A 10,850-nucleotide genomic window follows, 5' to 3' on the forward strand; every position below is an offset into this window, starting at 1 on the left:
ACTTATGTATTAATTCTGCCATAATAGTTAATCCCATTGGATCCAGATTCCATGTCGACGTCTCCCTTTCCTCAGTCTCAAATCTATAAATATGAGATGCTGTTGTTTCGCACTCCGCGTTTGAGGCTCTCCGCGTCGAATGATCTGGCCAGTTCATTGTTGTCAGTTTACTCTGTCTTTGGGACTCGAAAAACATAAAGAAGCATGGTGAATTCATGGGAATCACTCTACTCCTTCTTGATGAGAAGGTACTGTAACGAAAACCATTTTTCTTTTCTCAAATCTTCTATTTTGCCCTGAGCCGATGATCTAATGTTCAATCTTTGATTGCAGAATTTGGTGATACATGGATTCATCCTGCTGGTCCCGCTCCTGACTACCGTCCCTCTTTTCGAGGGGGTTCAGTCGTGACCTTAACTGGAGAAAGGAAGGAGCTGTCGTACCAGTCAAAAATCAGGGACACATATGTGGTATGATTCGTTATTTATTTGCATGATTGGATTTTGTGCATCGCCATTGCGGTTGAGATTGTGGTTGTGTTTGATAAAATAGGAAGTTATTGGGCACTCACGGTGGTTGGAGCGGTGGACGGTATAAACAAGATCAAGACCGGAGAATTGATATATTTTTGGGAACGAGAATTCATAGACTGCTACAGAGAGGACGGCAGCGGTGTATGTGATGGAGGTACAGCATCCAACGCTTTTTAAGTTCATTTATCTGAAGTTAACGAGATCAATCACTTTGTAAATTTTTCAAAGTTTGGATCGTATGCTAAGATGTGAGGAGTCAGAGTTTTATTTTGCTTTTTTAGTAAACGAGATAATCACTTTGTCTTTGAAAGCCTACTCTTTTTTTTTTCACAGTTTCACATCTTGAGCTCGAGAGTCTGCAAACCTGACTCATCACATCTCACTGCCTACGGTGGTCCTCTTGAAACATTAATCTCTGCATTTACATCTTCAGCACCACTCCTCCCACTATCTCGAATTAACTCGGCCGTATCATCCTCCAATGTAACCGATTGAAGCTCCATCTATAAATGGCTTCGTTGCTTGGGATTAAGAGTCACATCGAAATGAAATCCCAAAGATCTCTCTCTCTCTATCAAGCAGCAAATCCATTAATGGCGAATTCGTTTACTCTGCTTGGTGAGGTCAGTTCTATCAAGAGCACAAAATGATAGGACACACTGAACACAACATGTTATGCTGTGTCTAGAAAGGTACTCACTTTAGTTGGAACTCCAGTGTTTGACATCTCTTACAACTTCGCAAGTTATCTTATTTTCCATTAATCTCAATGTCATTGATACTTTGCAGGGATGTGAATTTGAGTATCAGTCTGTTGGCTTAGCTTTTTCGCATTTCATAACAAACTCGAAATCTACGGCTCTGAGCCAAAACTTTTCTTGGTCAATAGCATCAGTCCCTAAGTTTCTGGAGGTGAGGAAACTGAGTATTTATAATCTTTCTTGCATTTTGTCAAAACTTCAAACGCATTATTTGTAAGAGATGTGTTTATTAGCAACAATATCATAACTAACTTCCCATTATGCAGGCTGCCTATTTCTCAACGGGACATCTGGAACCCACATATACTTTGACTTAAAATAAAATAAAACAATAATAAATATTTTTCATATTTCTCGGTCGCAGTTGTTTCTCTTTTTTTTTTTTTATATATAACTCTAGCTTTGTTCCCTCTTATCTCCAGAATCTGAAGAAACAACACCAGAGCCAGTCATCATCTCTAATCAAGAGCCAAGATTGCCAAATACCTCTGGTCTAGAGTCATGAATACCACTGGACATTCTCACATCAACTCTCCATATGCTGCAACCATATTCACTAACAAGGGAAAAAAACATATTTCATCACAGTTTTTCTACAGAATCTTGTGTTTAAGATATTTGGGAATGAGTTTAGATAAATGTACAAGCTTAAGCCTGATAACTGAGGAGTATGTCCTACCACCATCGCCTTGGCACCAACAGCTTCAAAAGAGTCTCAGAGAATTTTACTTACCTGATTAGAAAAATACTCATAAAAGATAGTCAATCCAAGCTGATGGTTGTATAATATTTTCAGGATTGTGGTGACTCCAATTTAAATTCATGTTCAATTTGATAGTCATCCAGATCAGAGGTCTCTCTTGAGTAAACTCTGCTCCAAACCACACTGTCAAATTGTAAGTGTGGATTGATGACATGGAGATGGGATGATGGATGATGTGAAAGTTGGCTCAAAGAAGAGTGCAAGTTGGCTCACGAGAAGAGCATGAAGGATCCACTATTTAAAGGAGTCCCTAAGCAAGAATAATTTATAAGAGCTGTCTAGAGTTTAGATCAATCAAGTGTTAAAGGGTGAGGTGAGAGTACTCCATCATAAACCTCTCAAGGTTCTTGAGTGCTTGTAAACACAGTTCTATTTCTAATATAGTTATTATTTCATCTTTACATTTGCCTTGTGACTCTGTTTTGATCTGAGGAAATACATTACACTTAACACATATCCCTGAGTTGAAATGAATGGCATCTCAAAACTGTCTTCATTGTCACTAGAGCTCTTCATGCAAGTAGAGACTTCTCTGTTTATACTCACTACGCCATATGCAACTGTACAAGTACATCATAAAGAAAAGAGTTCAGATCCAAAAGAAAAGGATATCTGGACGCTAGACTGGTTATGTTTAACCTGGTGAGGAAGGAGACCACCGTATATATATGTTAATGGCCAAGTTTGATTTCTTTATGCATATTACTGTAAAATTCACCTAAATCCCTTTAAAACTAGAACACCCTAAAAGCTTCTAAAATCATTTTAGTTTCAAATATGTAAACAAAAAAAAAACATTAGTCTCAAATAACACAACACCCATTAAACACCATAAAATAAACTATTCTGCTACAACAACAAAAATCATACACCACCCGAAACACATAAAATAATCACACGTCAATAGCCAACCTCAAACCTAAAAATACAAATACTGATAAATCAAAGACCACATCAAAGCACGACATCTTCTTCAAGTATACCTTCAAACTAAATATTTATGCATAGACACAATTATATTACCGACCCCGCGCCCCGCGCTTGCGCGGGGATTACGCCCCTAGTATAATAAATAGTTCCACCACCACCTTGTAAGCCCCCAACCTCTTTATTTATTCATTGCTTTGCTTAATCTCCGTCGACATCTTACTTTACAAAAACTCTCTCTGTTTCTTTTATTCTCCGTCCTTTTTCTTTCTCGTAATCTTAAAAATATTTTATCAATCTCCAGCGTCCTCTCTTGTCAAACCTGACAAATCAACAGTAGGAAGAATTTATTAAAAGCCCTACGTAACGCTCTTTAATCTTTTCTTTATATTACTTAACAAGAACCCAACAAAATAATTATTCTTTCTTTAGAAAATGGGAAATTGTCAAGCGGCGGAGGCAGCGACGGTTTTGATCCATCACCCGGCGGAGAACAAAGTGGAGAGGATTTACTGGTCGGTGACAGCAAGCGACGTCATGAAATCCAACCCCGGTCATTACGTTGCGGTGGTGGTAACGTCACCGACATTGAGGAACGAGAAAGGGTCACCACTGAAGCAGCTCAAGCTCCTTCGTCCTGACGACACTTTACTCATCGGACATGTCTACCGTCTCGTCAGCTTCGAAGGCATACATAAAATCTATCTATCTCTTTTTGTTATTGTTATTAGTTTTTCAGTTCCTCTGTTATGTTATTAACACTGTTAGTAATTTTGCGTGCAGAGGTCTTGAAGGAGTTTGCGACGAAGAAGTGTGTAAAGCTTGGCAAGCTATTGAAAGAAGGAGGAGGACTTGAGCTAAAGAAGAAGATGAAGAAACACAGAAAGAAGGCAGATCAGGATCATAATGGTCGGGTCAACCCAAATTCGGATTTGGATCCGAAAGAAGATGTATCTAATGATGATACGGTAAGTTCGCATTTCCATATGCTCTGACATTTAACATTAAGAATTTACAATGACCGGCTCCGGCTTGGTAGTTGTAAAATAATACTCTATAGGTCATGTAGAATATTTTAAATATGTTTTTTTTTTAAATAGTTTTGCAATTCTATTACGGGCTACATGACCATATGCAAATGCACATCTTTCACATGCCTTAAATTTTGGTCTAAGACATGCTAAACTGTGTTCCACTGTATGGATGTTTGATTTAATGACGACGGGTTTTATAGGTCGCCGGAGATATCAGTGGAAATGGGTTTATGAGACGGAGCTACGGCGGAGGAAGAGGTGGCGGTGGGTGGAGACCAGCTTTACACAGCATTCCGGAACTTGGATCCTCATGAGAGACGTCTTCAAAAGCGTCGATATTCTTAAAGCACATCCGACAACATTTGAAAGTTTATATATGTAAAGCGATGTTATTAATCATAAATGCTTTAAATGAAGATCCAGTCTCAAATAATATTTTCAAGAACTTTAATTGCTCTAACGTTTTAAATATTTGAGCATTTTTAAGGTATTCTCTCAAACGAGATTTAGAACATTTAGGCCAATACTGCAACATTATTCACAGATTCAGAATTGCACAACAAATCATTTACTAATTTGTTTCCCTGTGTATACACACGCATTAACTTGCAAAAGATAAGTTCCCATCAACAAAATATTAAGCAAACCGACAGCTCGTTGTACCCTTGGATATATTACGTAATATCATAAAAGTTTCGATACATCCAATGATAACCTTCCATACTACGATTTTACGTAATAACACCATGTTTGGTGTTAACCACCGTTCAACTAAACAAACGGTTGGCGTTTAAAGTGGTTTTTAACAAGCTGTAAAGCCTATAACTATTGAATTACTACTCACATGTTTTATTTTATTCATCTGTAACTATAGAAAGAAAAAAAAACAAATGTAAACGTATTCTGTTTAAAATATGCAAGGCAGCTCATTTGGTCGGCCTCTTTTTGTCAATCATAGTCATGAAGTCAATGAGCCAATGACTGATGCGTAAATTACATTAGGTTCAGTTAAGTAGACGTAACGTAATTAACGGCTCAAATCATTTTCAGTTTCAAATCATTGGACGCAAGTCGTACCAAATCAAACCAAAGTTTCACTTTGAAGGAATGGGCCCAAGATGGGCTTATAAAGGCCCATTTACTAATTACAATAAATACGATCAGGCTTTACGGTTGATTCAAATCCGCGCCTTTACTAAACCTTATTTTCATCGTCCTTCGTTCGTTCGATCCTCATGAAATCGATGGGTGGTTATCGTCTTCTCCGAAGCTCCGGCGTCGTCATCGGAATCATCTTGCTACATCTCTTTGCTTTCTCTTCTCTAGTCTCATCAGATGAACTTCTGTTCGGTAAATTCTTTTCTCTTAATAATGCGATTTGGTCTGTGGAATCGCAGGTTGAAATTGTAGAAATCTAGGGTTTGATAGCTCTGTGGAAATTGCACAAATCTTGGGTTTACATACAATTGAATGTTTGTAATATGTGATGACAGTTGTGGGAGAGACAAGGGCGGTTCAAGTGAATCCTAGTTTAGAGGTGAAGGGCTCTCCTGGATTGAAGCCAGAGAGAACCTCTCTATGCGAGAGGATACATATCAATGGACTTCGAAGGTTTAAACACATGGGCAAGTACGCTCACTCGTTGAAGTTGATACTTAAGGCATCAACCGCTGGGAAAGCAAGTAACTTTGATGTTTGCTTCCACAGGTCTGATTTTTTTACTTGTGGATATTGTTAATCACCAGTTTCTCTAAGTTCCTTAGTTGAGATAATAACAATGTATGATTCACTGATTTGTAGGAATTTGTCGCGTGCAATTGGGATGTGCCCTCCAAGTCGGTGGGAGAAAGTCTCTAAGGGTTCATGGGTTCAGACAATGTCGCCCTTTGACCACAAAGTCATTGACGTAAGATCTATTAGCTCAGCAAAGGTCACTCTGGAACTGTCTGCTGTAGAAGGTAAGATCTTTCTCTCTTCCTTTGCTTTAGCAATTGTTTCTACTTTCTTATTTGTCAACTATGTTTTCGGCTTTGCAGAGTTTTCAATGTATCGCATAGTGTTCTTAATACTTGGTGCGGTTTTGTTGGCTTCGGCTTCGACCCTGAGCCAATCGTTAGCATTTTACTACAGCAGTGCCATGGCTGTTGGTATTATGCTTGTTGTGCTGCTTGTCCTCTTTCAGGTAGCCTTATCTTGCTGTGTTAACTTATTATATTAAAGAGAGGTATTCACTTCCGAACTCAGCTTTTGTAATCTGATCTGTACACAGGGAATGAAGCTATTACCAACTGGTCGGAGCTCGTTTGCATTGTTCATATACTCAACTCTGGTGAGTGGTGATTGCTAAATGATTTACCTTTTTATTGTGCTTCCCATTTTCTCCAACCTCCTTGTTGTACCTAACACACCTTCTTCTTTCGACCAGCTTGGTTTAGGTGGTTTCCTTCTACGCTACATTCCTGGTTTATTTCAAAGCCTGCTAACTGAGATGGGAATCGACGAAGATATGTACACCCCTGTATGTAAGTTTTGATAGTGTCATTATTATACTGTTAAGAAAAGCCCCTTTCAAACTTATACTGATGATTTTTTTTTGTTTGTTTGCCGTGTGATGGTTTTTGCAGGTAGCGATATTTGCCGGGGTGTTTCTATCTTTAGCTGGAGCGTTTTTTGGATTTTGGACTGTGAGGAAACTAGTTCTAACCGAAGATGGCTCCATTGACATGAGCACATCACTCTTTGTTTCTTGGTCTATCCGGATCATTGCTGCTGTTTTGATTCTTCAGGTTATTTTACAGTGTCCATCACAACTATACATTTTCTTTTTAACCACACCGAAAATCATCCTTTGACAATATGATCTCTTGTTTACAGAGCTCTGTTGATCCTTTGCTTGCTGGAGGAGCACTGATATCTGTAATTCTTATATCATCGAGTTTAAAGAAGATCAGCAGATTGAAGTTCGTACTACGCTTATATGAGTGAGTCGTGACCAATCTATTTTAATCGTTTTCTTTAACAAACTAAACTCTCTTTTTGTTAGTGTTAGCTTCTGTATCTCTGAAAGTTCACACAGTATTGAATGCTTAAGTTGAGTTCTTTTGCGCAGGATTCCATTGAATTTACTGATAGGAATCTGGGAGGCAATTCATTATGCTGAAGTACCAACCATCCCTGGATATCTCCATGACTTCATGCAAAAGAGTCCTGATGCTTCTGAATTTCACAACCGTGTTACTTTTGCTTCTACATCAGGAGGTTGATTTCTGATCTCTCTTAAATAACATTATCTCAAACGTAAAATGAAACCATTAAACCAATAAGTAAGCTTTATGTTTAACGTTTCTTTTCCAGGCATCAGTGGGATGCGACAATCTCCACCGTCTGAATCAGATACTTTCCCTTCCTCTTTCCATAAAACCCCTGAAAGGAGCAAACTATCAAAAGAAGAGTGGAAGAAGCTCACAAAGGATAGCACGACAAAGGCGGTTAAAGAATTGGTTTCTTCACCTGGTTTTAGCGTATGGGCAGCAGCAAATGCGGATAGGATCAATGTGACTCCAAGGAAAGAGTCCGGTAGCAGAGAGTCCGGTAGCACAAACCGGCCACGGAGATGGCTGCGTTGGTCCTGAACCAATCCGGTTTAAAGTTTTCAAACCGTTTAGAGGGAGGGAGAGAGAACTCTTGTAGAGAGAACTCTTGTAGAGAGAGCTCTTCTTGTAGGCAAAAGTTGCTTTCTTCTTTTATGACTTTTGTTAGTGTTTTAGCTTTGTGTCACGATTTGTTGTAACGATGCTAATGGGTCTTTATTTAGGCTGTGTATCATGTTTGTGTGTAGACAATGCAACGGGCATTGTTTCTTTTGATGGGTTCTTCTACTTTTTATGATGGAGGGTGAATCTTATAATATGGATATCAATATTATATAATAAGATTATTGATGTCATGGGAATGTGGACTAGCATGTGGGTGGATAAAAGTTTTTATCTTTTTCGAATTATAATATCTCATCAACTATTTTTATTCAAACGAGGAGATTCTATTAAATTTGCCTTTCTCCTTATGTTAGGAAAAAGATGATGATTTAAGTTGAAACATGATCAACCCAATTTTACAAAAAAAAAAAAACATGATCAACCCAAAAATAAGTGATGTTTAATTATTTTAATAGTAGAAGTAAATACTTTTTATGTAGCTTTGTACATAGTTTACTTTTTGAAAAGCATATGATGAATACTGTTTAGTGTTAAAATTAAACAGAATATGAAAGAAAGATTTAACGGACCTAATCTTCATGATGCAAGAAACACGTTTTTAGAATATTTTCTCTAGTTTTCTGCTTTATTGTATCACTAATCAATTAGGAAAAAAGGAAGAACAAAATAAAAAAAAATTATTTCTCACCGTCTTAACTTCGCTATAAAGGAAAGAAACAAAGATTGCTTAAAAAGAGAAGAGAAGAGAGAAACAAAACACTTAAAAGAACTCAAAAGCTAGAAGAACTCAAAGATGTATAATCAAGAACATCCTGTCGGTGCTCCTCCTCCCCAAGGTAATATTCTATTTTTTAGTTTCTTTGATCTTTGATATTCTGTTTTAGCTTCTTCTGTGCTGGTTTTAATGTGCTTTTGAAATTCCTGTTTGAAGGGTATCCTCCTAAGGACGGTTATCCTCCGGCTGGCTATCCTCCCGCCGGTTATCCACCGCCAGGATATGCTCAGGGATACCCTGCTCAAGGTTATCCTCCACCGCAGTACTCTCAAGCTCCCCAGCAAAAGCAACAAGCTGGTATGCTCGAAGGATGGTATGTTCTTGATCCCATCTTGTTTATTACTACTGTTATTATTATTTTAGTTCTTGATCCAGTAGTGTTAATATGTTGTGCTCTGTTTTTTAACATATGCAATCACAGTTTGGCTGCGCTCTGCTGTTGCTGTCTCCTGGATGCTTGTTTCTGATCGGAGAATTTATCAGTTCAACGATTTCTTTTTCTATTACATGCAATGAAAAAGACAGACTTGTGTTCCGTTGTTTATCTTCGTTCGTTTTGTATCTTATGGATTATTGACTCGACTATGACCATATCTCGTCGCTTTCACTTGCATGACATCGAAACTATTGAGAAGTAGATCAGCATATTTGACCATAAAGATTGATGAAATACCAAAGAACTGTTTGTCATCATCATCATATTATTGTTATAAGGAATTAAAAAAAAAAAAAAAAGAGAATCCAACCATGGATAATAATAGTTCAGAAAAAAAGCTCACAGATGGTAAATAGCGAATAAAACATGAGAGCCTTTCTTTATATCAAGTGGGGGCTTCTCCTTTTGTTCGAGAAATGGAAGAAGAAGAAGAAGGAGATCAGTTCTCTAGTTGAGGTTTGCCTTTCCACTTGAAGTTGTCAGAGTAAGACTTGGCCTGCAGTTATGGTAAGATGAATGATCAGAGAGACAAAGAGAGGATCCTTGTCTAAATTATAACTTTATATTGTTTAGTCATGTTATGCATTCGCTTGATAAGCCGTTTGATGATGATTTAACAAACAAATCACTGTCCGATTCTATGTCTAAGGCAGAACGCCAGAACTGAGGAAGCAACACAAGTTTACATTCAAGCAGAGCCTTAATACCACTAATCTTAGAGATAAAAATCCAATCTTTTAACATCCAAGGGTTACCTAGACTTAAACAGATAGGGGGGGGGGGGGGGGGGGGGTGTTAGATTGAAGAGAGATTAAGTGGGATTTGTAAGATACTAACCTTCAATAACGGTGTTTTGGGCTCCTTGACCTGCCATGAGTCAAATCAAAGATGTGCAATCTTAAGTATATACTTAGAACGGAATCATTACACAGTTTTATATAAATGTGAATGAATGTATTGTAACCAGAGAGGGTTATTATGACAAAAGTAGTAGGAAAGAACATTACCACATAGTCCCAGCCATGACGCTCAGCAAAGGACTTGGCAGCTAGCTCAGAATCAAAACCAAGAGCGGAGTCCCCAACATTGGCATAAGGGTCACCAGTAGAAGTCCAGCCCATCAATGGATTCTCCCACCTACACAAAACACATCAAAGGCCAAATAACTGATGACAACAGAAGCTATTAAAAGTGATTGGACAACACTAATCATAAGACTCATATCGAAGAGAACATCGAGGTGAATCCACAAATGAGCCCAAATACCACTATACACTAAGAGGATTACAAAACAAAAACAAAGAGAGATTGGATACTTGAGGGTGGAGACGAAGTTAATCTTCCATTTCCCAAGTTTCCCAGATCCTTGCTGGGTCGCTGTTCTTGCAGGCGAGTATATTATCACCTGCACATATAATCAATTGATCCAAATCGAATCAAGACTCATCATCTACCTCAATCCGTGGACTGAAACCCTAATTCCTAAAATCAATTCACAAAAAAAAGAGAGGAAGACATCGAAATCGAATACCTTTCGTGCGAGATGCTCCTCTGGGATTCCGGAGACCTTGCCGATCTCGCCACGCTTGTAATCCGACTCCACCACCGCGTCTGTTGAGAAAGGCCGAGCCACGCGTCGGAGATTCGCCGCCATGCGAGCAGTCGATTGAGTAGCACGAAGCGCCATCGTCACCTACAAATGTTGTTGAGATCTGCAAAAAATCTCTCCTGTTTCTCGTAGAGAGGCCAAGAAGGGGAATCGTTAAAAAATTAGGGGTATTTTGTTTTTTTTTCAGCCCTTACAAGTTTTTTATATTACTCTAATTTTCATCAAGTTATTAATCACACAAGTTAACCCCACCCCACCTATTATTCTGCAATTCTCTGTTCAAAAAGTCCTTATAT

The 10,850-nt window shown here is 38.3% G+C and overlaps 4 protein-coding genes and 1 long non-coding RNA gene across 7 annotated transcripts; 3 read left to right on the forward strand and 2 right to left on the reverse strand.

Moving 5' to 3' along the window:
• Window positions 1-1,293: 1,293 nt before the first annotated feature.
• On the reverse strand, window positions 1,294-3,118 carry LOC117126185. The gene is made up of 2 exons (XR_004448644.1): window positions 3,041-3,118; window positions 1,294-2,617 (listed from the first exon to the last, which is right to left on the reverse strand). It is a non-coding gene; the product is annotated as an uncharacterized LOC117126185 (long non-coding RNA).
• LOC103874034 lies at window positions 3,067-4,487 on the forward strand. Of its 3 annotated transcripts, none has more exons than XM_009152435.3 (4): window positions 3,175-3,347; window positions 3,417-3,672; window positions 3,768-3,952; window positions 4,219-4,472. In XM_009152435.3, the coding sequence occupies exons 2-4, from the start codon at window positions 3,420-3,422 to the stop codon at window positions 4,330-4,332; spliced, it is 552 nt and encodes a 183-aa protein (XP_009150683.1). In that variant the 5' UTR covers window positions 3,175-3,347; window positions 3,417-3,419; the 3' UTR covers window positions 4,333-4,472. The 3 variants fall into 3 exon arrangements, with proteins under 3 accessions (XP_009150682.1, XP_009150683.1, XP_009150684.1); XM_009152436.3 differs by having other exon boundaries at window positions 3,185-3,320; XM_009152434.3 differs by having other exon boundaries at window positions 3,067-3,672; window positions 4,219-4,487.
• Window positions 4,488-4,727: 240 nt separating this feature from the next.
• Window positions 4,728-7,964, forward strand: LOC103874036. The gene is made up of 10 exons (XM_009152437.3): window positions 4,728-5,368; window positions 5,512-5,725; window positions 5,819-5,976; window positions 6,055-6,200; window positions 6,288-6,347; window positions 6,444-6,536; window positions 6,643-6,804; window positions 6,893-6,999; window positions 7,128-7,276; window positions 7,373-7,964. The coding sequence occupies exons 1-10, from the start codon at window positions 5,254-5,256 to the stop codon at window positions 7,648-7,650; spliced, it is 1,482 nt and encodes a 493-aa protein (XP_009150685.1). The 5' UTR covers window positions 4,728-5,253; the 3' UTR covers window positions 7,651-7,964.
• A 365-nt stretch (window positions 7,965-8,329) lies between these two features.
• LOC103874038 (cysteine-rich and transmembrane domain-containing protein WIH1) lies at window positions 8,330-9,125 on the forward strand. Its single transcript, XM_009152440.3, has 3 exons — window positions 8,330-8,570; window positions 8,666-8,822; window positions 8,931-9,125. Exons 1-3 carry the CDS (start codon window positions 8,528-8,530, stop codon window positions 8,974-8,976), a joined length of 246 nt encoding a protein of 81 aa, XP_009150688.1. The 5' UTR covers window positions 8,330-8,527; the 3' UTR covers window positions 8,977-9,125.
• A 259-nt stretch (window positions 9,126-9,384) lies between these two features.
• LOC103874037 (NADH dehydrogenase [ubiquinone] iron-sulfur protein 4, mitochondrial) lies at window positions 9,385-10,632 on the reverse strand. The gene is given in 5 exon segments (NM_001302066.1): window positions 9,385-9,441; window positions 9,783-9,812; window positions 9,953-10,082; window positions 10,262-10,350; window positions 10,477-10,632. Coding segments are annotated over 5 exon segments (462 nt in total).
• Window positions 10,633-10,850: the final 218 nt, after the last annotated feature.

This window comes from Brassica rapa, chromosome A06 (genome assembly GCF_000309985.2).
Source record: "Brassica rapa cultivar Chiifu-401-42 chromosome A06, CAAS_Brap_v3.01, whole genome shotgun sequence".
NCBI classification, from domain to species: domain Eukaryota; kingdom Viridiplantae; phylum Streptophyta; class Magnoliopsida; order Brassicales; family Brassicaceae; genus Brassica; species Brassica rapa.